At 36.3% G+C, this 26,648-nt stretch overlaps 3 protein-coding genes across 4 annotated transcripts; 2 read left to right on the top strand and 1 right to left on the bottom strand.

The window, feature by feature from the left end:
• Positions 1-1,134: 1,134 nt before the first annotated feature.
• LOC125499361 (pre-mRNA-splicing factor ATP-dependent RNA helicase DEAH7-like) lies at positions 1,135-3,022 on the bottom strand (the record flags this gene model as incomplete). The annotated part of the gene is given in 3 exon segments (XM_048647974.2): positions 1,135-2,213; positions 2,216-2,842; positions 2,845-3,022. Coding segments are annotated over 3 exon segments (1,650 nt in total), but the record flags the coding sequence as incomplete, so codon positions are not given.
• A 3,672-nt stretch (positions 3,023-6,694) lies between these two features.
• LOC104900935 (pre-mRNA-splicing factor ATP-dependent RNA helicase DEAH7) lies at positions 6,695-12,568 on the top strand. Of its 2 annotated transcripts, none has more exons than XM_010688506.4 (13): positions 6,695-6,971; positions 7,624-7,965; positions 8,572-8,733; positions 8,840-8,985; positions 9,152-9,246; positions 9,441-9,549; positions 10,170-10,347; positions 10,467-10,696; positions 10,788-10,964; positions 11,373-11,444; positions 11,737-11,913; positions 12,156-12,217; positions 12,395-12,568. In XM_010688506.4, the coding sequence occupies exons 1-13, from the start codon at positions 6,710-6,712 to the stop codon at positions 12,549-12,551; spliced, it is 2,169 nt and encodes a 722-aa protein (XP_010686808.2). In that variant the 5' UTR covers positions 6,695-6,709; the 3' UTR covers positions 12,552-12,568. The 2 variants fall into 2 exon arrangements, with proteins under 2 accessions (XP_010686808.2, XP_048501286.1); XM_048645329.2 differs by lacking the exon at positions 6,695-6,971 and adding an exon at positions 7,014-7,173.
• A 9,128-nt stretch (positions 12,569-21,696) lies between these two features.
• On the top strand, positions 21,697-25,869 carry LOC104901118 (SUPPRESSOR OF GAMMA RESPONSE 1). The gene is made up of 6 exons (XM_010688688.4): positions 21,697-21,905; positions 22,810-22,942; positions 23,908-24,094; positions 24,316-24,806; positions 25,036-25,323; positions 25,560-25,869. The coding sequence occupies exons 1-6, from the start codon at positions 21,898-21,900 to the stop codon at positions 25,617-25,619; spliced, it is 1,167 nt and encodes a 388-aa protein (XP_010686990.1). The 5' UTR covers positions 21,697-21,897; the 3' UTR covers positions 25,620-25,869.
• The last annotated feature ends 779 nt before the right edge of the window (positions 25,870-26,648 follow it).

Genomic DNA, 26,648 nt, shown 5'->3' with positions numbered 1-26,648 from the left:
ATTGCCCAAAAAAATGAGATTTTGGATTGTGTATGACTTACAGAATATAAGCTTCCTCTACACTCCAGGTCTCCACTTTTCATTTTGTCTTTTTTGGGTTCTATTTTCTTCGTTTTTACACAAAATATTCAATCAGATGGATGTTCAATAATTTATTTTATTATATGCTCTAATTGGCTCACTAATATAGAACTATAAAATGAATAAATGATCCCTTTAAGATTTTAAATTAAAAAGGGTTAACTTTTTGCCCTTAATAGATCAGTTTCTTGTAAAGAATTGATCCATTTAATATTATAACTAGTTATTAGGCCCGAGTTATGCTATGTGTAAGAAAAAAATTCATTTATTAATATAATATTGTATTAACACTAAATACAACTTAGCCTAGTGGTTAAAACTTTAGTATATGTGCTTGAGGTCTCGAGATCGAACCCTATACTACGCAATTTCTAAAAAAATTATCCTACATGGATTACGCCTTTTAATATACTAGTTGTTGGACCAGCGCACGGCCCCCCGAGAAGCAAAAATAATTGCAAATAAATAAATGTTAAGCATTAGCATAATCTATTTAGGGAGAACAAAGGCTTCTAAACTTGCTAGTTGCGAATATAAGCTGTGTATTAAATACGGTTTTATTATCAAGTGATTTGGTCTAGGATCACAAATGCACGGTAGAGAACATTTATTTTCCATTTCAATATTATTTCAATCTCAATAAATAACAAAATAATAAAGATCGATGAAAAAGATGTTATGGTTAATATGATGTCATTAATGTTATCACAAATCAATATTTATTTACAAAGAGGGGTTATACTATTTTCCAAATTAAGGTTTTTTTCTTTGAGGTGGCAATGGTGAATATAGAGAGATTGGATAACATTGTAATATAGTAGTAATAAGTATCATGGAACTCTTACATAGAAATATGTTTGGATTAAGGGTAATATATTAGTGGATAAATGAAGATAAATTAAAGAAAATTAAGATAGTTACAAATATCAAATGTTACTCAAACTCTTTTTTTTGGCCCAAGCACCATATCATATTCTTGACACTCCGACACGACAACTTCATTTCAGACAAAGATCAATAATAATTGGATACTTAGACACAAATACCCGAGTATGAGCAAAAGAAGGTTTTCATTGTTTCAAACTATTTCAGAACTTGAATTTAGTGCGACTTCAGAAAAATGAAAATAATCAAAATGACATTCCTAATAAAACAGAATGACATCCTCATTTGAAGGCCTAGTACTTCCTCCTAAATCACTAACACTGTACATCGTTGTATCCAGACTATTTGAATTTTACTTGCCAAAAGTTGTACGTTGTACATATCAATCAGTTAAGTATTTATTTACAAACCCATCTTTCTGGGTCTCAGGTAAGTGGAACCTTGTCGCGACCCTGGCATTGCGATTTTTTGTTGTTCTTTAGCTCTTTTCTCTTTCTCCTTCTCCTTCCTTCTTTGCTCCGACTCTGCTTGCTCTTTCCTTAGATTCTCCATCTCTTCTTCCATGGCTGTTTTCTCTTCCTTCTGTTTTTTCTTATGCTCCAACAATGATGTATCCGAATCTTTGACTGAGAAGAACATTGGTCCCAACTCGGCTAACCATTGGGGCTCTACAGCAGTGACACACTGCATGTATTCTTTTGTGGTTAGAAGCAACTCGTGATAAACAACGTACTCTGGCGTGTAGCCCAATCCATAGAGCGCACTACTCGGGTGCAAATGGCATGGGATCCCATTCCTTGTGTTAACATACTCACCAATCCCTTTCTGCTTTGCAGAGTTGTGGAAATATGCAGAACATACGGCTTGTCTAACAATGTCCCAGTCAGGACATGATGTAAGTTTTATCTTCAGTTGTTTCAGAATATCCATAAGCTGGGATCTTACCTCCCTAGCCTTCCGTAAAGCTTTGACCTGAAGAAAATGATCATTGCACCAGTCACCCCGATAGTCATTGCTTTTCCATTGCTGGTACACATTGAGAAGGGTCAAATGATCAGACTCAGGGACGAAGAACTTTTCTCGTGCAGCATCACTTTCCTCTTCCCTGTCTTTAGGACGGAAAAACACCGTTGGGACTGAAAGCATGGAAACAATGGTCAACACCTCGTCAAGGCATTCCAGCTGTTCACCCATTAGTAGCATCTTTGCTAGTGGAGGGTCCAATGGGAATTCCACCATTTTCCAACAAGTTCTGTCAGGCTCCCGACATTGTTAAGGGCACCCAGCACCCAAAGCTGGTACATGGAGTTAAGGATGTTCTCCTGTGGAGGTGGGTCCATAAAATCAAAGTCTAGCAAGTTCTCAATTTTGAGAGATTTCAGAAGCAAAACCACATTGCCAAGGTTTGTCCTCTGAATCTCCGGTACAGGACTAGCAAGCATCTCATTCAGATATGCACTTTCTGTATAAAGTCGGTAACAAGTTCCGGGGCCAGTTCTACCAGCACGTCCTGCACGCTGGTCTGCAGCAGCACGGCTCACTGGAAAGACTTGAAGAGCATCCATACCCATCCTCGGGTTGTAGACCTTCATTTTACCATAGCCCGTGTCAATGACATAAAAGATACCATCAACAGTCAGAGAAGTCTCTGCAATGTTGGTTGCTACAATACATTTCCGTGCTCCATCTTCAGCTCTTTGAAATATTTTTGCCTGTAAATCAGCAGGAAGTTGCGAGTAGATAGGAAGAATAAGGAGTTTTGCAACTGCCTTCTGAGTTGAGGAGATTAGCTGTTCCATACGCTCTGCAAGAGCATAGCATGCTGCCTCAATCTCATCTTGTCCAGTCATAAATATCAGGATGTCACCAGGAGGGGAGTTATGTGAATAGTCATTGCTTGCTTGACAGCACCTTCAACATAATCTTCACAAGGTGTCTTACTGTATAAGGTATTGACAGGAAATGTTCTCCCAGGAATATGGAAAATTGGGACACTGAAACAGTAGAAAAATGAGAGAATTAGCTTTAAAATGTCTAGCCAACTTAGCGATCTACATTAAGTATAGACAAATAGTATTGACCAACAATAAAGACATTACCATATAATCGTTCAACCAACAAAGTGGGACCTTAGTCGTACTAAATCAAAATGAAAAATTGAAGTTGGTACACTATTCATGAATTGTTTATTGTGAGAAAATGTGGGGAAGTGGGTCATGTAATAAAATATGAAGCTAAATAATATTTTAATTGGTGAATCTATTTGGGACATACATAAATGAAAAATGGGAACTCTATTTAGGAACAGAGGGAGTATATCTACTTAGACAGGAAAAAAATTCCAGCTATTTGGCAGCTGCAAGAGCCTCAGTCAATCACAGTTAATACGTGACTGTACAATAGGTTCATAAGGTTTATGGGGATAAAACAGGGAAGTTCCTCTTCTATCCAAAGTGCTTTCATTGAAGTGAGTAAGATCCATACTCTGACATTGAAGTGAGCTATGTTTATGAAAAGAGATGAGATGTGTTGCTTTTTTGGTCTACTTATATCTCTTTAACAATGTACAACTGGTTGAAGAGTTCTTTTTCTCCAAGTAAATCCTTCTTCCAACATCTTACGCGAACACTCACTCTATAAAGTTCCAGTATTTTAACTTTATTTGAAAGGTCAAAGTCCACATTCTACATAATATCAACTTTTTTTACCAAGCTTGCTTGGTGTAGTTAGTTGAGGATTCACCTTGTAGCCTTATGATCACAAGGTCGAATTTTCCCAACTGCAGTACTTTGGAGGTAGGGATTCCCCTACCCTTCCCCCCCCCCCCCCCCACTCTCAACTCTCAAGTGCCTGGCCTGCAAATGCTACACCAAGACATCTTGCTGGTTAAGGTCTAGACAGGCTCCTTTCTTAAGATTACCATTAGAAAACATAATATTAATTGTCTTAACATTTTATAAGATCATGAGCCTGAGAAGCCAGAATAGCTTAGTCCATTGATCTACCCCTTCAATCCCTGCAACTCGTGGAATCAAATCTCGTCAGGAGAAGACCAGGAGGGGGGGGGGGAGGAGTTTATGCTGTTGGGCCTTTGCTTGGCTATGAGAGTCAGCCAAATAGAATCTGTACCTTACCAATACACAAGTAACACCAAAGGAGAAATGGATTTGAGGTACATCCGTACATCGTATGTTTGAATGAAGATTTTTGTATTCCCTTCACCTTGATCTGATCATTCCACATAGGTCTTCAATGACTCCCAGTCTCCCACCCTCCCCCACCTAACCAAATTTAAAATTTCCTCTCTTAAGTAATCAAAAGTTGTGGAAATAAATCCAGATCTCACCATGACCATCTAGACACCCCTCCCTTCCAGAAGGTACAATGCTACCAGCCTCGATGGTCATAAGCCACTATCCCCCCTTCCCTCCTCCAAACAGAGCCTCCATCAGCCTGTGTTGTAATGGTGAAGAGACTGCTATGAACTGATATTTTAGGGGAAGGGTAATTTAGGGTTTTTCTTAATGAATAGCTTAGGGAATAAGCTAGGTAGTTTTGTTAAGAAAATTACTCTATATATATAGGGTTAATTAGAGAGAAGAAAGCATGCTGAAAATTGTTAAGGAAATATTGGGTGAGCTTTTGAAGTTCAATGGGAGAGAACAAGCCTCTCGAAAGCTTGTAACTATCATTTTATATTGCTGTAATTTTCTGTTTTTCAGTCAAATACTCATTTTCTTCCTTAACTTCTGCCATTAAAGTGTCCAAGCTATGTCAGTTCATAGCAAATGGTATCAGAGCAGTTCGATTCAGGGAAGTTAAGTTGCTGATTTTTCGATTTCAAAAAAAAAAAAAAAAAAAAAAAAAAAAAAAAAAAAAAAAAAATCTGCAATGGAGTTTGCTTCGCAGGAGACAAAGAAATTCGCTGCAGATTTGAATGAGATAATCAGGAAAGGTTTTGAAAAATTTCAACAAGACCTAATAAACGACCTCAAGAAAAATTAGTGACACTGTTGCTCCACTCAAAAGGGAGTTGAATCTTATTCGAAAAGAAGATGGAGGATGAAGACATCCACAAAGAAAGAGAAGAGAAGAGAACGAGAGGGTGAAAACAACCGACCAAACAGCCACCAATGACTTTCAACACTCAGGTGACGAAGAAATAGAAGCGGAATCTAAGAAGGGTGCATCATGTGGTGGTTTAGGTGGTCGCCTAGGAGGACAAACCGGTGGATGCCGAATCATCATCGCCCACAACCACAATGGTGGAGAAGTTTTCGAAAAAGAGGGTGGAAGAAGAGAATCTTGTGGAAGGCCCGGTGACTTCGCTGGAGGATTTACCGGTGGAGGTAATGGAGACTATGTTGGTGGGTTGAATGTTTGTGCGGGTGGTCTGATTTTTGTTTGGGTTAAGAGAAGAAGAGGAGGAAGAGACGCCAAAGACAGATCTGTGGGATGCGGGTCTGGTGGTGGCCCAGGCGGAGCAGAGTGGCAGTTTCAAAGCTGCTTGCAGGAGGTTCCAGGGATGAACTATGCGAGCAATTGGACTGGAGATGGTGCTGTCCTGGAGAAGAATCCAGAAATGGGTACTAAGGGCAATCTTGTAAAAAAGCTTAATGATGACATCATCAATGAGTCAGGCTGCTGGGACCACTATTTTAGGGAGCATGGCGTGCAAAGTGTGATGGATTTTCAGGTCATTCTAAGGTTTGACAAGTTCATTAAAACAATTGGGCCTGATCCTTCTGAGCCCAATTTTTCTATTAATAAGAAAAGGGCTGTGGCTAGATTTATTATTTCTAAGTCCATTCCTACCAACCCAGCTAACAATTATGAAAGTCAAAGGAGACATCTGTCACGTGGGAATAAAAAGAAGCAAAAAAGGGACTCAATTACTATAAGTGAGGTAAGGTCCACTTTAAACCTAACCATCCTTACTAAGCCCACCCAGTTTTCCACTTGTGATTTAAATGGGATTGAGCCAGTCTATGGGCTTTGTGACCCTTATCTTGGTCTGTTACCCCAAGTTCTAAAACCCAACCTAGCTATTATTGTTCCCACCCAATTGTGTGCTAACACCGTCACAGCCTTCACCCCTAATTTCTTTTCGATTTTTTCAACTCACACATTTCTCCTTCAACTTCATATTCTACCCACTTCACTCATAAACAGACCCTTCCCCTTGATAAGCTGCTGGATGTTTCTACCATGGGCGAGCCACTGAAGCTGCTACACTCCACTCCCAACAAGGAGGAAAGTAAACAACAATGCCAACTGTACTTTGAAGATGACACAAACCACTACTGCCTAGACCGAGAATTGAGCGCCAATTTCTATCCACCTTGAGGACAAGGTGAATGTTTGGGCGGCCGGTAATGTAATGAATCAACCTAGGGAGAGGGGTATTCTTGGTATTGTAATAATTAGTTAGTGTTAGTAGTAGCTTGAAGAATAAGCTAGGGAGTTAGGGAGGAAGTATCTCTATAAATAGAGGAGATTAGGGAGAGAAAAGATCATGAAGAAAATATTGGAAAGTTCATTTTAGTTGTTAGCTTTGGGAGTGTGTCAAGTCACTCGAAAACTTGATAAACTATCTTTATTTTCTGTTATCTCCATTGTTATCAATCAAAGAACATCATCTTCTTCCTGTATATTTCTGCTCAAATTATCAGTTCATAACATATCCGTGCACTCTGCGTGATAGCTCTCGTTGTTTTACAATGTCCTCACATCCTAGAGATGTATGTTTCATTTAAATTTTGATTTTGATTTTCTTTTTTCAGGGTTAGATACCCTTGCTCTTACAAAACGGAATGAGTCAAAACTCGATGGGCCTTTCAAGGTTCCCAGAGAGAGAATTACTTCTGTTGCAGCATCTCTTGATGAAGAGGAGAAGTCAACTGTGACTGATATTGATGAAGATGAGGTTGTGGTACATAAAAGTGACAAACGACGTCCCAACTGGAGATTCCGTGAGGCTTCTTTGAGTGAGGCTTCTCAATCAGGTTATGATTATCCCTTTCTAGTTTCTTCTAGTTTTGCACTCTTCCTTACTCCCATGATAACTCTTGCCTGTTAGAAAGTTTTTCCACATAAATGATATTCAAGTCGGAACTGCGGAACTCAATGTCAGAGCTGCCACCTTCTGACCAAGAGATAACTTCCACATTTCCATGTGCCATCATATCTTTGGGGAGTTAATAAGTAGTAAGTTGTTGGGCTTGAGACCTTGTTTTGCATTCTTCTTTACTAGTTTCCCTTCCCCTCACCAAATAACTGTTGCCTGCCACAAAGTATTGTACACATAAATGAGCATCGAGTAGGAATGGTGGAACTCAATGCCAGATCTGCTACCTTCTGCGATGAAGTTGGGGTACAATTTCTATGAGTCATAACATATCTGAACTATTAATAATTAGAAAGCAGTTGGGCCTTTGGACCTCTTATCTGTTGTTCCCATCCCCCTATTTGGATTACCTTATATCTTGGGCTCTCGGGTAGGCTGGGATATGGAGCCTTCTTGAAAATTTGCAGTGTTTGATTTAGAAATATGGAAGAGAAGTTTGTTCTAATATATTCTCATTGATTTTCCACCTTCCATGTATTGTGCTTTGTGTTTCCTTCCTTCTAATGCTCTTTTTGATCTCTATTTTGCAGAAATTACTGTAGCTCAAGATGGTGATGGCCATGACAGGTGTGACAAGCATCACTCGAAAGGTGTCCGGTCTGAAGTCTTTTTGATACACGACAGGGATGACTCTGAAGAAAACTCTAGAAGTGAAAGGAATAGAGGGACTCCTAGACGTCACGCTGATAGCAAAGGCTGGAGTCGTGCAGAGCATGATCGGTATGAGAGAGGCTCTAGTGCTGGAAGATATGACAGAGACTCTAATAGTAGACGATATGACAGAGACTCTAGTAGTAGGCGATATAACAGAGACAATAGTGGAGAGTATGAAAGTAAACGAAGCAGATATGAAGGATATAGGTTAACTCCTGGTAAGTCTATTCATGTGAATCTTCCCCCCACTATCCAGAAAGAGTAAAAAAAAAAACCTCATACTAGTTAGAGAAGAGTTTGCTTGTGAAATCAGATGATCCAGTAAGGGTATGTCATGGATATTTGTTTCTGGCTTTTTGGTCTCGACAAGAAAAGATGCATGATTAAGAAGTCAGAAAAGGGAAACTAGCTCGTTATTCGTGGTTCTGTTCACTGTGTCAGTTCATTGAGACACTTTTTAGTTGGGACTCTTTGATAGCTAAAGAAAGAGTCTTCAAATACCTAAGTGGTTATATTGTATTGCTATCATTTCCTTTTTCTGTGGAAGGGAAAAAAAGGATGCTAAATGTTAGAATTCAGAAGAGAAAAATAAGGAGACATGATGTCATGAGAGTTATCCTTAGCTATGAATAAAAAAAAAAAGATACAGAGAAAAATCAGGTAGCTATATTAGATAATTAAATATCCTCCGAACTTAGTTTCTATTGTTATTTCTCAAAATTGTTCTGCTTGTAAAATACAAAAATTGATTTGGTTTTGTTGAAGATCAGTTTATATTGTTCTGAGCCATCAGAGTGAAATCTTATCATATGCATATATTGCAGGCAGATCAGACTGGGATGATGGGAAATGGGAGTGGGAGGATACTCCACGTCATGATGGTAATTATAATTCCAGCAAGCGCTATCAGCCTTCACCATCTCCAATGTTTGTTGGAGCATCCCCTGATGCAAGATTGGTTTCTCCTTGGCAAACACCACGTTCTGGTACGTTTCTTGCAGTCTCCTCTGGAAGAAGGATTGTAATTATTTTATATTTTGTTCTTCTTTCATATCTATATCTCTGCTGACATTGGTTATATAATTGGTAAAGGTGCTTATGCTTCCCCTTGGGATCAGGTGTCCCCCTCACCTGTCCCTATACGAGCTTCTGGATCCTCTGTGCGATCTTCTAATTCTAGATACGAGAGGAGTTCATATAAAGGTAGACATTCGACTGGTGATGCACAAAGATCCGAGGTATGCTATTTTGAACTAAGTGTTTTTATGTTTGACAACCGTGAAATTCAGCTTTGGACTGTTTTAGATGTTTTGGATTTGTATCGGCATCTTCTTTTTCTTGTTTTTTGCAGTTTGGGGTTCAGTCACTTTATTCACTTATTATATATTGCACTTCTTATTTAAGGATATGGATGCTGAAGCTTCTGTGGCTATAGAATATAATCCTGAAATCACAGAAGATATGCGCTTGCAAATGGAGTACAATTCAGATCGTGCATGGTTGGTGAAACTTTTAGCTGTTTTCATTTGTTTGCAGTTGCTATTAATGCGTATTCTCCTCTTTTATCCTTTTAGGCATACTTCAGTCTATCTTCTGGTTGATGTTTCCTTGATCTGTTATTCATTGTTCTCTGTCTTAACACTTCATATTTGGCGGTCATACTATGTTGACATTTAGCTTTGATTGAATACAGGTATGATAGAGAGGAAGGCAGCAATGTGTATGATGTTGAAAGCTCATCTTTTTATCTTGGTGATGATAACACATACCAGAAGAAAGAAGTGGAATTGGCAAAACGGCTGGTATGTCTGAGAGATGTCCAAAACTTTCCCGTTTCGATTGTACATCGCCTTCAATTTTTGTATTCAGTCCCTGTTCTGCACATCAGTTGAGTAGTATGCATTCAAAGTTATCGTGAAGGATTACAAGCTAAGCCACTTTAATAGCACATTTTATAGCTTATCAGCATGTGTGGCTCATTTGTTACCCAGGTGAACAGATGCATACTGTGATGTGTCTCCTAGATCCATACGTGCAGCCGCTTAAAAAATTGCCCTCCCCCCTTTCCCTCACGATTAAAGTAGAAAAATAAGTAAAACAAACTAAACATCTTATCTTTCAAACATCTCATCTTTCGCTATAGTACTTGAGAATTCCATAAAAAGTTTGGCCCTCTACGGCATACTTGAAATTGCATGTCGGAGGATCTTTATACCAAAACTGGAATCAATTATAACCTTCCATTGTTCAAAATGATAAGCATGCCTGAAGTTGGAGATCTGAAAATGCTCATGTCTGATTTGTCATTGATTTAAACAAGCGACTGCTACCTGGTCTAGTTTTGAAGATGCTTAGTAGTGACTTTTTGGATCAATTTTGTTCCTTTGTCTATCTCCCTTTTAATATCATGACCTTTCTGTAGGTGAGAAGCGATGGAAGTATGATGTCACGTGCTCAGAGCAAGAAGCATTCGCAGCTTAGTGCTGACAAGCAACAATGGGAAGACCGCCAACTGATGAGATCGGGTGCTGTTCGAGGTACTGAGGTTCAAACTGAATTTGACAATGAAGAGGAGCAAAAGGTTATTCTGTTAGTTCATGGTAAGTCAAATTGTAGCATTTTCTACTCCTACCCGCCACTGTAGACAACAGCAATAAAGTCAATATGACGAAGCTTCAGTTGTGCACTTGCTAAACCTTGTTCCATGTGCTTGTCACAGATACTAAACCACCATTCTTGGATGGTAGAGTGGTTTATACTAAGCAGGCAGAACCTGTAATGCCTCTGAAAGATCCAACATCTGATATGGCTATCATATCGCGTAAAGGATCTGCTTTAGTACGTGAAATCCGTGAAAAGCAAAGTAGTAACAAGTCACGTCAACGGTTTTGGGAACTTGCGGGTTCCAAACTTGGTGATATTCTTGGTGTTGAAAAGACAGCAGAACAGGTTCTTAATCTGGATATATTTATCAATGTCGATCTATTCAATTTTGCTATTTTGTCAAGGTACAGTTTTTTTATTATGTGTTCAATTTCAGATTGATGCTGATAAGGCTAAGGTTGGTGAAGATGGGGAAATTGATTTCAAGGATGATGCAAAGTTTGCTCAGCATTTGAAGAAGGATGAAGCAGTTAGTGATTTTGCAAAGACGAAAACCCTGGCTCAGCAGAGGCAGTATCTTCCCATATATTCTATTAGGGACGAGCTGCTACAGGTAACATGTTATTTACGTAGAAATAGGTTCGCTTCTATGGCTGTGTTCACTTCTGAATCCTGACATTCTTGCCATCCCCTGTTGCATTTATTCTATTTCCGTGGGGTAAATGTTCTGGGTCCTGTACCTTGGAGGACTAGAAATTTATGAAGGGTAATTCTAGCTAATGGAAAGCAAGTTCTATTCACTGTGGGTACCTAGGTAATAGATGCTTAATGTCTGAGGATATAATGGGTATCTTGTCCTCCGCTCATATTCTGTTTGCGAAATGATTGTTGTTTAATGCGTAAGTATATGTGTATGCTTGTCTTTATAATGGAATTTGAGTTATAGTTGCGGTATTGTTGTCTGTTTCCAGTTTCCCATTGCAAATCTGGAACTTTTTCTGATATACTGAAATGGTGACAGGTTATTCGTGAGAATCAGGTTATTGTGGTCGTTGGAGAGACTGGTTCTGGAAAAACAACTCAACTAACACAGGTTTGTAGCTGTTTTTTCTTATTCCTCACTGGCTTATTTTGAGAACTAAAATTGGTGCTTACTATTTTACTTTGAGGAAAAATTTATTTTTTCTTATTTTTTGACATTGGATTTGAGAACTCAGCTTTTCTAGACTGGAATTTTAGATAACCTGAATATATGTTGGAACTATTGCAGCCTCTGGCATGGATGAAATATAAAAAGACTACTATGATTATGTTTTAACTTTTGAGGATGATAAGTCAATTTTTCCTTGTCCATCTGTTTCTAACTATTTGAAATGGTTTTGCAGTATTTGCACGAAGATGGTTACACTTCATATGGCATTGTTGGATGCACGCAACCAAGACGTGTTGCTGCTATGAGTGTTGCGAAAAGAGTTAGTGAAGAGATGGAAACTGATTTGGGAGATAAGGTCGGATACGCTATCCGCTTTGAGGATGTTACTGGACCAAACACGATAATTAAGGTTTGTCTCCTTTTCGTTTATGCTGCATGAATAAAGTTGGCAGTCCCCCCAATGTCCTACTCCATGTTTCTTAGTTTAAAGATGCTGGTGACTTTTGATCTTTGGACCTTTTGCTTGTCTATTTTTTGTAGTGACTGGTTGTGCTCGCTTCATTCCAGATTCTAATCGAATCTGGTGTTTGGCATTCTTTCCTCTGAGTTTGTTAGCTAACCTATCTAATTCATTGCCTCTTCACTTTGCAGTACATGACCGATGGAGTACTTTTGCGTGAAACACTAAAAGATGCCGAACTTGAGAAATATCGGTAAGATTTTAAATGGATGACCCTTTATGGTCGTTGTTTATATATTACGTCATTACTTATCAACTGAAAATGAAGTTTTCAAATGGCTCTAAATGTTTGCCAATCATGGTATGAAGTATACTGCAAGTCTGCAACTGGGTATTATTTTCTAATACCGAGACTCTAATTTTTTAACAGTGTCATTGTGATGGATGAAGCACACGAAAGATCACTCAGCACTGATGTGTTGTTTGGGATATTGAAGAAGGTGGTCGCCCGACGTCGAGATTTCAAACTGATTGTGACTTCAGCTACTCTCAATGCGCAGAAATTTTCAGATTTTTTTGGAAGGTAATATGTGATTCTGTGTAGCTTGACTTTACTTTATTAAAGAGAATGAAGCATTAAGGAAGGGAACTTCCAAAAGACATCTCAAACTATGTTGGTCATATCAACCAAATTTTCAAGCAAGATAATAATATAATATTGCTCCTGTTGGTCATGTCACTTGCTATTTTGTTTTTTCTACAAGAAATAAAGTTAGTCCTAGTAAGGAGTAAGTGAAGAGTATTTGAAAGAGAAACAAGTCCCTAAAATGTAACAGATTTTAGTACAACAAATTCTTTCAATCTTCGTGTGCATCAATAATGGTATTTCCAGGGAGAGCTGTGCGAACATGACCCAGAGTGGAACCAAGTAAATTACTTTGCCCCGACCATCATAACTACAGAGTGTACAAGTTTGGATAATTTTATTGTTCTGTTTATTCAGATTTCCACTAGGACAGCTAAAATAGCAAAGTTTGCACTCTCTTGGCCTCCTCGTGACTGGCAAAACCTTATAGAAGGCATTCTAGCAAGGAACGCTAACAAAAGACAACAATCTTTAAGAAGACTTGAAAACATCAACTAAATCTACCAAGAATAAGAGAAATAGAAAGAAAGGTGTTCATGGGTGTCGTCACTACTAAAACACAGCACTTGATCATTAGGTCTCTGCTATGAACTGACATAGCTTGGACACTTTAATGGCAGAAGTTAAGGAAGAAAATGAGTATTTGACTGAAAAACAGAAAATTACAGCAATATAAAATGATAGTTACAAGCTTTCGAGAGGCTTGTTCTCTCCCATTGAACTTCAAAAGCTCACCCAATATTTCCTTAACAATTTTCAGCATGCTTTCTTCTCTCTAATTAACCCTATATATATAGAGTAATTTTCTTAACAAAACTACCTAGCTTATTCCCTAAGCTATTCATTAAGAAAAACCCTAAATTACCCTTCCCCTAAAATATCAGTTCATAGCATTACCGGCCCCCTAAACATCCACCTTGTCCTCAAGGTGGGTCGTAATCAGCACTAAATGCTTGGCCTCTATTCAGTTCTTCATGCACAAAACAAGGAGCTTGCTTCAGCTTGTGTTGCAACTCCTTGTGAGAGAGACCTCTTGCTAGCTGGGGTAGCACAACTAGGATGAAAGGATTATGGAATTCTGCATTAAATGTTTGGGTGGCGTGGGGTGGTGTTTTCGTGTGGTGGGTGGAAGGGTGTTGGAGAGGAACAACAATGATCTGATTACAAAACAGGGGTTCTAAAGATTGGTAGGTTGGAAAAGGGATGGTTAAAAAGAAAAAGTTAGGCTGATTGGTGAGGTGAGAGTTGGTGGAAATAAGTTCTAGAAATCGAGTGGAGTGGTTTATAAACAGGTAGGTTAATGGCCTAGTTTTCACAGATGCAAACAAGGGCCCCAATTCATTAAAGGATGTGGGATTTAGGATTGAGAAGGGAAAAATGGGCTGAGCGGATGTAGAAATGGGCTGGGTCAAGATGTCACTCCTTTGAACATTTACAAAATTGCCATTACTACCCTTTTTTACCCTTGGCTTCTTTGTCAAGCCAACCCAGATTTCATTCCTCCTTTGCTGCTCAAGGTCTGGAAATTTCTGCAACCCCCTCCATGGATGCCTTTCATCTTCATCACCAACAAAATTGCTAGCAACGAGGATTGAACCAACACCGAGTTTCTCACCGGAAAATTTACCGGGTCCACCACCTGACCCACTCGCTGCCGATCCGCCTCTCAGAAATCTTCTTTCTCTGTCCAGACTGCCCAAATGGTCCCTCAGGCCACCATAGGAGGCGGTTCCAACACCAAACTTACCACATCCGGCAAAATTACCCGGACCTCCACCAGAACCACAGCCTACCGGCCCTTGCTGCACCATCTGCCTTCTTTTGACCGCATCGTGCTGAAGGTTTACCCCCTGGTGTGGGTTGATTCCCCCATCCATAAAGACGTTGTCACCAGACTTCCTGCCCATAAAGCCTCGTCTACCTTCCCCGGTGTAGCCACCTGCGACTTCCTTGAAACCGTCTTCTGGGTCACCGCATGTGGCGCCTTTCCTTGGTCCTACAATCTGATACACCACCATGCTTTCACTCGCGAACGTTGGATAGTCTTCACCAATTTTCTTCAGATCTGAATTCTCACATTTTTCATCCTCCTCTTCAATCCCTGGATCTTCTTGGAGTTCCTCTGCCACTACCACACTATGGCTTTCACTATTACAATCACCTGGAAATTCAGCCTCTCCACCATGACCATAACCATAACCCAAGGATGAGTTCAGGCGCTTTTCCTTGTCATTACACTGCATCGAATCTGATTGTGCTTGCCACGAAGGTGTCGATGTCGAACAGAATTGTCGCAACATCTGCCCCTTCAGTTCTTGCCAATCATAGAAGGGCAGTCGCCGGTGTTCGTCTTCAAACCACCGCCGCGCATCATCGTCAAGCCCGATGATGGCAACCTTCAACTTCGCTTCCTCATTTAACTGAAAAAATTCAAAGAAATCTTCCAATTGAAGGATCCAATCCTTCGAATTTCCTCCATTAAACTCATGAATTTGAAGCTCTTGTCGGATTCTCCTTTCTTCTTCAGAATCTGAAATCTCCAAATCTCTTTTGTGTGTGATGTATGCAAACTCTTCTCGAATCCATGTGTGCATTTTCTGTGCTGCGTTTCTGCCTGCAACCTCCATTGCAGTTTCTCCTCTCTCTTTCTTTTTTTTTTTTTTTTTTTTTTTTTTTTTCAGAAATCGAAAATTGAAAAAAAATCAGCAACTAATCTCCCTGAATCGTTTGCTCTGATACCATTTGTTATGAACTGATAATTTGAGCAGAAATATACAGGAAGAAGATGATGTTCTTTGATTGATAACAATGGAGATAACAGAAAATAAAGATAGTTTATCAAGTTTTCGAGTGACTTGACACACTCCCAAAGCTAACAACTAAAATGAACTTTCCAATATTTTCTTCATGATCTTTTCTCTCCCTAATCTCCTCTATTTATAGAGATACTTCCTCCCTAACTCCCTAGCTTATTCTTCAAGCTACTACTAACACTAACTAATTATTACAATACCAAGAATACCCCTCTCCCTAGGTTGATTCATTACAGGATATTTAGCACTTTCTGGTTTCACAACTTTCACTATTAACTCAAGAGGCAACATAATTCGAATTAATGCAGAAAATTTTCAGAGGCTAACTGTTCCTACATAGGATAGCTCATAAGTCATAGCTCTATATGATAGTAGCCAAGAGAAGACGTACAAGCTTAATGACACTAAAATGCTTGATGCCATCTCACACATGTGATATGACATTTAACACAAGCTTGAGACCAATTAATGGCCTCTTAAATAGCTAAATCTAGAGAAATACTTGGAGCACTTAATCACGAATTCCTTATCAGAGAGTATTTTGAGATATCCAACCATAAACCATTACTCCCTCTGTTTCAAATTATAAGGCATTTTAGCTAAAAGAATTTGTTTCAAAATATAAGGCATTCTACAATACCAATGTAAGATTATATGCAACTTTATATTATCAAGATAAGCTTATAGGTTATTTTGTATTATCAATACAATATTTAATGTCAATTCTTATTACCCATGCAAATCTAACTAAAATTAACTAAATTCTTAATCTATGTGCAAAAACCTTAAACGACTTATATTTTGAAACGGATGGAGTACTATTTTAAGAAATATGACAACCTTTTCCAGACTCACAGTTGGTATATGAGACTATTATTTCCAAACAGATAAAGCATACATTAATACAATCAAAAGGTAAGAAATTGTACGAAAACAGATTATAGAACGTATGAAATATAACCAAGTAGCAAAAAAAGAAGTACCAAGGCGAGACTTCTCAGGGGGTTTAAAAACAACACGTTCTTTTCCTCGCATCTGCAATCCTCCACCACTTGATTGTTCTCCATTTAAGGTAACAATTGTGCTATCAATATCAATTTTCTGCATGAAATTTACTGGCCAACCATCTTCAGTTGAAAGTAAAAAGAAGGGGGTATACCACTAAGTGCAATATGCAGCAATGAAAGAGGCTGTAAATTTTCTTATCATTTACTTCCATGAAACAAAGATGAATTAACAAAGTTATACCAGAAATTCATTCGAATCATAAGTTTATAACATGTAAATTATCACTAAAAACATGAGATTAACATATATGAGAAAGAAAAAATAAGTTGAATTCATGAAACAAACGGCATAAAACAAATCGCATGAATAATCACATGAACTAGATCTCAAAAATCGCAATTTCACAACAAAATTCGCAACAAAACAAGTAGATTTATCTAAGGAACAAAACAAGAACCTGGAACGAGCTTCTGCAATTCGAGCTTTGCGTATGACTTCTGAGAGGTTCTAAAGGAATTCAATTTGCGTATGAGTGTTACTGTGACCGTCTTTTGGAGTTACTCGCATATACCGATATACGCTATACGGCTATACCTATGTAGTTTAGGATATACTCCCTCCGGCTCTTATTAGTTTACCCCTTTTTTTGAGGCACATTTGCCGAGATACTAATTTGAATCTTAATATCTCTAATTTTTGATAAGCAAAAATTACAAAAAGTTGATATTTGGATAATACATATTGAGACGAATCCAACAAGATCTCACATGACTATATTTTTCCTTAAATACAAATTAGAAGAGATAGTCAAAGTCATGTATGTGAATAGTGTCAAAAGTCAAAAGGGGTGAACTAATAAAAGTCGGAGGGAGTATTTTTTTTTATGCACAACACCTGTAATGGCTGTAATTAGGGATGGTAATCCAATCCGAATCCAATCCTAGTCCGCTCCGATCCGAAGGAAAAAAATCCGAGTTGACTCCAACAAAAAAGTAATCCGATTCCGACTCCGTTTAAAAAATCCGACTCCGAGTCGGAGGAGGGTCGGAGTCGGATCTCATAAAATAATCCGACTCCGACTTTGAGTCAATCAATCCTTTTTTCTTATTTATGTAATGTATTATTTATGTATAATCTAACTTCGACTTTCAGCCAATTGTATTATATAGGATTTTCCCATAGAAAAAATTATTGTTAAAAATAATAGTAATAATTAGATTATTTGTACTATATATGATTTCCATATGATGATTAGAATAAATTGTAATGATTAAATTATTGTATTATAGAAGACTATTCTATTATAAAAAATTGGAAGAAAAATAAGTCGGATCAGGTTCGGAGTCGGATGTTCGGATTTTAAGCCAGATGTCCGGATTTTAAGTCATGCCGGATCTCAGAGTCGAATGTTCGGATTTTAAGTCGGGCCAGACTCGGATGTCGGGGTCGGATTATGCATGATCCGATCCAAGTCCGACCCGTTGCCATTCCTACCTGTAACTTACATTGACGAGTTTATCTCTATTACAAGTTAAGGGATGATCGCTATGGAGTATGGACTACGGTGTTTTCTTATAAGATTACTTTTCTATCTTTTACTTATTAAAAAAATACTAATTATAAAATATTCAATTCCTTCTTTATCTATATTCATGTGTTATGTGTAATAACTAATAAGGAAACTTAAGATTGTCTAATTTATAATAAGATATAATGTACACATAAAATATTTCCCAAAATAATATGCTTAAAAAGAGATATTTTTGATTGAAAATTAAACTAATCTAACTAAAGCAATTTCAAACAATTAAAAAGTAAGAACTTATACATTAACATAAACGTGCATATGAGACTAGTAATAGCTTATTGTACATCGAGGATCTGTTAGGACTCTAAATATTATCATATAAATAGGATTACTATTCCTAGCCTGTTCTCTCCATCTTATTTTCAATTCAATTACAATCAGTTGGATTAATGCTCCGTTTGTTAGGGTGTAAAATATTTTCCATGAAAATTAGTTTTCTTTATCTTCTCATTTTCCATTGTTTGGTATGCAAAGGGGTGTAAAACAAGTATTCTATCAAAGTAGCTATCTTAGCAACCTTTTACACTCCTCTTATCCATCCTCTTCCTTCCCCTTCTATTTTTCTCATCTCCATAACTTTTTTTAGATAGAACCAAACAAAAGAAAATTAGCTTCACAATTGGATTTCCCATGTAAAATGCTCTACATTGAAAATGTTTTACATCCAACCAACATGGCCTCAGTTCCAATCAGTTTTGTTCAGTTCCTAATTTATTTATCTGATAATAAAATAATATGATTTATTATTAATAGTTACAATTACGATTACTTTATCATCATCATCATCATCATCATCATCATCATCATCATCATCATCATTATCATCATCATCATCACTATCACTATATTTAACATGTAACTAGTTTGTCTATCCATAATTATATATATAAAAAAAAATAGTTTCTCTATCCATTGCAATACTTTGAAGCATTTTTTATCAAAATGCAAAAATATGCTTGCGATATCATGTAGGTTATTCGCTTAATCACGTTAATTTTAATTTTTTATCTCTCTTTTCATGACATGTGCTCTTGATTTTTCTATATTTTTTTAAGGATAATTTCCTTACAATAAGGGAGAGAAATTAAGAATCTTTCTTACAATGAGTGAGAATTGAACGCTTTTTACAGGACCTCCCAATCACTATGCAGTTAAGCCAATCTTAAGTTTTCTATATAGTTTTAATAAAATGCTAAGTATAAAAAAGTGGAGAAAATATGAACTATAGACAAAAGGAGTAAGTAATCTAGTGTAGCTTATATAAAGATGAAACTATACTTAAAAACAAATTTGCAAACCACCAATCAAGAATCTATATGCAAATCTAGTGTAAAAATAACAAAATCAGGATACATGCTAATCTCACAATTCAACGGAAAGTCCAAGCTTTGGCCACACACACAATCATCTTTTATGTAGTGTAATTTGTATTAACGCGTGGTAACAGTTTATAGTTGGGGTAAAAGGCGCGTAGCGTCTACTTAACGGTAATTTACCTAAAAAAGCAGGGTAAAATAGACAATTAGTTGACTCCAACGTTTACCATTTTTAGCTTGGGCCTCAAGGTAGTTCTCTCTCCTCTGTCATAGTTGTCCCTACATACACGAATTCCCAAGAGATTGAGAACAACAAATATACTCCCAAGGCCCATTTCAACAAACTTAGCCTCAGGTTCGGATTCAGGTTTGGTAAACTCAAGCCTAAGTCATTCTATTCAAAATTTCATCATTTAAGGGTCTGTTTTATTCGGCATAAAATAGTTGAACTGAACTGAGTTAAATTGAATTGAGTTGAACTTGACTGAACTGAACTGAACTGAACTGAAATGAATAGTGATATATGAGTAAAAGTCAAAGTTGAACTGAGCTGAACTAAACTGAAAATAAGTTGGGGAGAATAGACCCTAATTAAGTAAAAAAAAAAAAAATTATTATTTAGGTTGCCAATGTCCAATTTTACTATATGCCAGGTAGATCGAAATTATAAGTATTCAATTTTTAGACGTTAGGGTTAAATGCATTTTCTAAAACAGTATTAATTTAGGAATTTATGACATAATCACGCGTCAATTAATGTAGTTAATGCTTATTTATTATTTAATATTTATATTTTTAGCTCTCATATGTAATTCTGAGGTTACCTATATAATTTATCATTTCTCTAATGGTAAAACTATAATGTCGTTTATGAAAGACATTTAATAAATTTAGTGAAGTACATATAAGTAAAAACATGTTTATTTTTGGATAATAAAACTACGTAAGCAATACTCATGCTTTTCACATTTGGTTATGAGCTATTTTTTTAACTTCCAACAACAACAAAAAGTATAGAATATTGGAAATTGGTTGAATCTTAGATAGAAAACTTATTATATTTTGTTTGTATGAATCGATCTTATCCAAATAGTGTATAATTAATTAGATCATATGACAATTAACAAAATTCTCTCTCTCACAGAGATAAGGTAATTGGATGAGAGAAATAACATAAGTATCCCTTAATATAATGATAATAAAGAACAAGTTAATTAAGCTCATCAAACAACAAGTTGATATTGTTGTTAATAGGCTAATTATATGAGACAAGAGCTAATAATTGTTTGAAAGTAAGTATCTTTATTTGACAACAACAAAGAAAAATAATCACCTACCATCAAAATTTTGATATATTGTATAACATTCAGATTAATTTAGTAGGATGTAATCTGAAAAGAACAAAATAGCCTCAAAAGCGTTTAATAATCAATTATTGTACTTTCTCTCTCTTTTTTGTTAGTTTATTTGTTGATTTTGCACGATCGTAATGACACGTCACTAACCATCAACATATTAATCTGCGTATTAATCAAATTTACAAAACATTGATATTTTAAGTATGTACATCGAGACAAATTTCGCAAGATTTCACCTAATAAATGCTTATTCCGATATATTAGTGATATAATATAGTCAAAATTAATGAATCCTAGCATTGCAAAAAAGGGATTTTTTTTGTCTACCATGTAGATAATCTACTCACCAGAAATAGACATTAATAATTAGTAAAGTACAAGTTAACAGAGTTATTATTTTATAATTGTCTATTTTAGTGGGTACTATTTCCGTTTTCTAAAAATCTTCCTTGTTACTGTTACTACAGATACCAATGAGAATTAATTTGTGTAGGGGTGTGGGGTGAATAAAGTATGAGAGAGAAAGGGGTTAAGATAAATAAATAAAAAAAAGAGGTTAAAATAGGAGAGAGAAAGAGGGTAAAATTGAATTAATAATGTAATGGTGGACCACATCTGATAGGGACATGAGAGGGTAAAAAGAGAATTTTTTTTTTCAAATAAGGAATAAAGTAAAAGAGGAAAAATCTTTTAGAAATGCACTTAAACGAAAAGAAAGAAGATTTTTAGGAAACGAAGGCAGTAGTATATAATAGATGTATAAATCTCTTGTAAGATCTTATTGTTATTTTGATGTATAGGTTAGTTTTCTTTACCAAAAGAAAATTTGTTCGATATTATGGTTCGGGTGAGTTATTGTGGTATGACATTTCCAAGCCTCTCAAACCAAAAGAAAATTTGTTCGATAATATGGTTCGGGTGAGTATTGTGGTATGACATTTCCAAGCCTCTTCAACGTCAAGTTTCCCGCTCTTCTCAGTGTTTAGTGTTTACTTAGCCCAGTTATTAGAGAGAGAAGTAAACAAGAGAGAGAAATTAACAGGAGAGAGAAAATTAAGTATTTAAGAGGAAAGTGCATTGGTCACCTCTCCTTGGTCCCCTTGCAACAAGTTCTCTCTTTCTCTATATATTACAGTTTGCATTCAAACACAAGCTTCTTTCTTCTATTTCTCTGTGTAATGTGTTTTTCTGGGTATCTTATGAAATGGCGAAGTAAGCGAAATTAACTTCAACCCAGATGAAAAAATGATGTCTTTTTATCGTTATATCACTTATATGTTCGTTTGAAGCTGTTTCAGTAGTTTTTTGTTTACAAATTTTAATGGGGTTTTTTGTGGTAAACATTGGAAGAACATATTAGAAATTATGGGGTTTTAATTTAGTGCTGAAATTGTTTACTTTCTTCTTCAATTTTCGCTTAAGTTCTATGTTTTTTTTTAGCGTATTTAGGGCTTTTTATGGTTGATGTTGGTCCTTGTAATGCTTATTCTGGGGTAAGATTTTTCTGGGTCTTTTGAGTTCTACAACAAATTTGTTTATGTTGAATGTCTTGAATAATGTTTTTTTATGTGAAAAGATTGATTTTTTTTGGGTTTTACTGGTTTTTTTTTTGGAATGATTATGTGGAAGAAGGAATTTTGCAATGTATCTTGGATTGATATTGGAATTTGAAAGACACAATTGAGTTGATGAATCAATTTATGACTTAAACATGTTACTGTATTCATTGCAGAAATGCAATGTATCTTACACAATTACTTAGAAATAAAAATGGCTTCAATATGACTACCTTTAATTGAACTTAATTGATGGATTAGTGATAATGATGGTTTGATATATTTGATTATAACCCTTTTTTGTCAGATTAAATGTTTCAATTGTTATTATAAACTTTCATGTTTTTCAATCTTCATTTTTACTGAAAGCTACATTATAGAGTTGAGATTTTACTTCAGGGTTTTTCTGGGTGCAAGTTTTGGGTTGTTTTTTGTTTATTAACATGTTTATTGTGCAATGTTGTTGTCATTCATTGTATTTTTGATGTTATGACATTGATGCATGATGTTTTTGTTTGTTTGGGGAATTATTTCTCTAATGTATGAGAATGTTGTTGCAGAAGTTGGCTTATTGACTGTAGAGGAATTGCCAAGAAAGTGAGACATGCAACTTTATCATCAGCTGTGCCAATTAAAGATTGTGGAGCAAAGCGTGAATGTCCAGTATGCCATTTTTGGATTGACAATAGCGATGTAAGATTTAGATATTGACTCTTATTTTCTTTTAGCATACTTTGAATAGATTCTAAAGGAAGTTTTATTTAGTAGGAAGTGAGAAAAGATGTTTCGTGATTGGCAGGAAATCGGATTTCCCTTAGAACGTTGTGCGCACCTAGGAGAGACCATCGAATTTTTATGTCAACCAAGCGACTCCAAATTTTTTTCACTAAGGAGGAATTTTCTATCCTTGTAGTTTTTACTTTAACCAACCAAGCATTCACATTTTCCTATTGTCCAAAATTTCACTTGTTAATGCTCCTTATGCTTTGATAGTTCGAGTATGGCTTATATTTATCCTTATTTTACGCTCAAAATCTGATGGGTCCCACTTACTCGAATAACTCAATCCACCCTGATTATTTTATCATTATTTACCCTTGGATGTCTCACTAAATAGGCTCCACTGGTTTTCTCATTATTATATACTCTTTATTTCTCCTACATTCCTTACAAGAAGAACAAATTCAAACAAATAAAGTACTTCCTCCGTTCTATAATAAGTGAAACACTTACTATTTTAGAACGTTTCAAAATAAGTGAAACATACCTTAAATGAAAAAAAGAAAGTGACAAAATAACAAGAGTGCCCATCACAAACTTGTCAGGTTTGCTTTTCTCTCTCCTCCTTTTGATAGTGAAAAGGGTATTTAATGACTTTTTGGCTTTTTAAAGTGATGTTTATTAAATCTTGTGCCCAATTCCTATGTTTCACTTATTATGGAACGGAGGAAGTAGTTTTTAAGGGTACATGCATCATGCATAATGCAACTCAAGTATCTATATCATCAGAAAGTTACTTTTAATATCATTCATTTCTTTGGCTTAAATCATGTTCACTATCATTTGAGGTTGGTTTGGGATGTGAATGTTTCGTGTTCATATACTAATGTGTACAAGTATAACTTAACTAAAGCCTTTCTATATTTTTTTCTTCTAAGGTTGCTCATGAATGGCCTGGTCTCCCAGCTGGTGTCAAATTTGATCCTTCTGATGCACAACTACTTGAACATCTTGCAGCAAAGTGTGGTGTAGGTGATGTTAAACCTCATACGTTCATCGATGAATTTATTCCAACACTTGAGACAGATAAAGGGATTTGCTACACCCATCCTAAGGATCTTCCAGGTGAGAAAGCCCTCATTCAAATAGAATAGATTGAATTAGTTCCAGGATGTAACCTATTGGGTTTGCAACAAAATGATGTGTGTATTGTAACAAAGGTTATCGAAGATTCTGTATAAAAGAACTTTGAAAGGGTATAGAGACCGCAACATAAGCATGCTAGATCAAATATATTTTGAAGGAGAAATAAACAGAGATTTATTCATATTATTTTTCTGGTACAGGAGCAAGAAAAGACGGATGTAGTGTTCATTTTTTCCACAAAACTTCAAATGCGTATGCTTCTGGTCAGCGTAAGAGGCGTAAGATCCAAAATGACCAAAACCAGGAGAATGTCCGGTGGCACAAGACTGGCAAGACAAAACCTGTAATTGAAAATGGAATTCAGAAGGGCTGCAAAAAAATCATGGTTCTCTATAGAACTTCAGAAAAGGGGTCCAAGCCTGTGAAATCGAACTGGGTGATGCATCAATACCACTTAGGCTTAGAAGATGATGAGAGGGAAGGTGAATATGTGGTTTCAAAGATATTTTATCAGAAAGAAAAGCCAACGGATCACACAAATGATAATAGTATAGTTGCAATTGAAGAACCTAATGCTGTCACAGTTCCATACTGTCCGAAGACTCCCAAAACTTTTACACCCCATCCTCCTCGAGGAACTTCTATCATGAATGATGATGCCATGGATGATAGCATGGTTACTGATACTGAGGTTAGTATCTTGAATTTCTGATGATGCTATGAATGGTTATGCATGGATGATATGGCTATCTTTAGTTTTACATAATCAGTTTTGTATATCCAAAGTCATAACTCATAATCAACTCCAATTTTCTTCTAATTTTCAATGGGATGTTTGCTTGATATTATCATCAATTGTGGACTCCTGTTTGAGTTTTTTGAGGGTTTCAAATTGATAATGTGGTGTTTTTCTGTATCAGGATACAAAATATGCAAACACAGATTCTTGTTTTCCACTATCTACACAATATAGGGAAGATGTAAAGCCTCTTACATGCCTGGCAGGAGAGTCTCAGGCTCAGGATCAGGACCCTGACCTGAATGACAACGATGACTCGTTGCTCTGCAGAGAAATTTTTAGTTCTTGTGCTCCTCTTGACGATAGCATTAGCCTGAATGACTTGAGTGATGGAGTCTATAATGGATCGTATGGCATTAGTGACCTTGATAACATACAACTCGATTCCCCTCCTAATTTTCAGCTTGCGGTAAGTTACAATGTCTTCCATTCATCAAGATATTGATCTGTGCTTGGGTAGTTTCTTTGTTATTTCTACAGATCAGATAGGATACAAATTTCAGAGAAGTGTACCCTAATTATCTGTGTATTTCCTCGAAAAAAGAAAGTCTTCGTAATCTTATTATACTTATGCCTGATTTTCCACTGGACACATTTTATAAGTCATAACTCTTAATACTATCATCCATCCTTTGCTTATTGCAGGATTTACAGTTTGGTTCACAAGACAGCATGTATAGTTGGTTGGACGAGCTATACAAGTAGTGTCAGTCGATGCTTGCGTGCGTTCACCCACATTTTCAGGCGTCAATACAGATTCAAGAGAATGAGAAGATTGGAAGACAGTTGAAGCTGATGGGCTTCCTTTTTCATTTGTGTTTATGCTTAATGTTAAGCAAAGGAAAATACAAAATATTCAATGTTTGCCTGTATGATTCTGAATTCTGGCTTGTAAAACAAACTGTTTATGCTGTTAACTCATAGTCGCATAGTATATATCATGGTTTGATAATTATGGACTATGCAAATCTAAGCACAATATACACCCTCATGTATGTCATAACTCTTAAAGTTTGACCTGAAGAGAGAGAAACAAACACTATAATATGAGATGGAGGGAGTATTACATTGGATAGTATAAAATAATTTTTTTAGGAAAAAATATCTCCTCTATGTAAAATAATGCAATCATACTCGTTGGTGTATTATATTGTCATTAATATCTCTAATAATCTATCAACAAAAATTATAAAAAGTTTATATGTTGAAAATATATGATGGAACAAATCTAAAAAACATCCTAATATATACTATTTTACAAATAGAAGGCGATTATTTGCTCGTTGTTAATGTTGTTGAAGGTATTTGGTTCCCAATGGCAAATAGCAATAACACACATCATCAACGATATCAAAGCATTGCTCCAATCCTTCAGCTGTTGGAATATAAGACATATCTACAGAGAAGCAAACAAAACGACAGATTAAATAGCTAAATGACCCATATGGTCACATCTAGTTGATGACTTGATTCTCGTTTCTATATAAATACTTGTAGTAATTTTGCAATTTTTGTAGAAAATATACGAATGTAGTCGGATGCCTCGAGGGGAAATTGGATGGTATACTAAGGACTTCCATGACTTTGAATGGGTATAAGAACAACTTTTATGATCGTTTCGGGGTCATTCCGTGGCTGCACCACAAAATCATAAATAGGTGGTTTGATAGCACTCTGGGGGAAATTCATATGGTGTGAAGCACCCGAGATGCATTATAAGTCGTGTTGCACCAC

The sequence above is a fragment of the Beta vulgaris genome, chromosome 1, assembly GCF_026745355.1.
Source record: "Beta vulgaris subsp. vulgaris cultivar EL10 chromosome 1, EL10.2, whole genome shotgun sequence".
NCBI lineage: Eukaryota > Viridiplantae > Streptophyta > Magnoliopsida > Caryophyllales > Amaranthaceae > Beta > Beta vulgaris.
This window is presented reverse-complemented; position numbering and strand designations above follow the sequence as displayed.

Bases quoted from the DNA above. Each gene is read 5' to 3' on its own strand.
- LOC104900935 (XM_010688506.4), top strand. From the start codon at position 6,710: ATGTTTCATTTAAATTTTGATTTTGATTTTCTTTTTTCAGGGTTAGAT. The intron at 8,734-8,839 runs GTACGTTTCTTG...TAATTGGTAAAG, and splicing joins TTGGCAAACACCACGTTCTG to GTGCTTATGCTTCCCCTTGG. The intron at 10,348-10,466 runs GTAAGTCAAATT...TGCTTGTCACAG, and splicing joins GGTTATTCTGTTAGTTCATG to ATACTAAACCACCATTCTTG.
- LOC104901118 (XM_010688688.4), top strand. The intron at 22,943-23,907 runs GTAAGATTTAGA...TTTTCTTCTAAG, and splicing joins TTTGGATTGACAATAGCGAT to GTTGCTCATGAATGGCCTGG. The intron at 24,095-24,315 runs GTGAGAAAGCCC...TTTCTGGTACAG, and splicing joins CCATCCTAAGGATCTTCCAG to GAGCAAGAAAAGACGGATGT.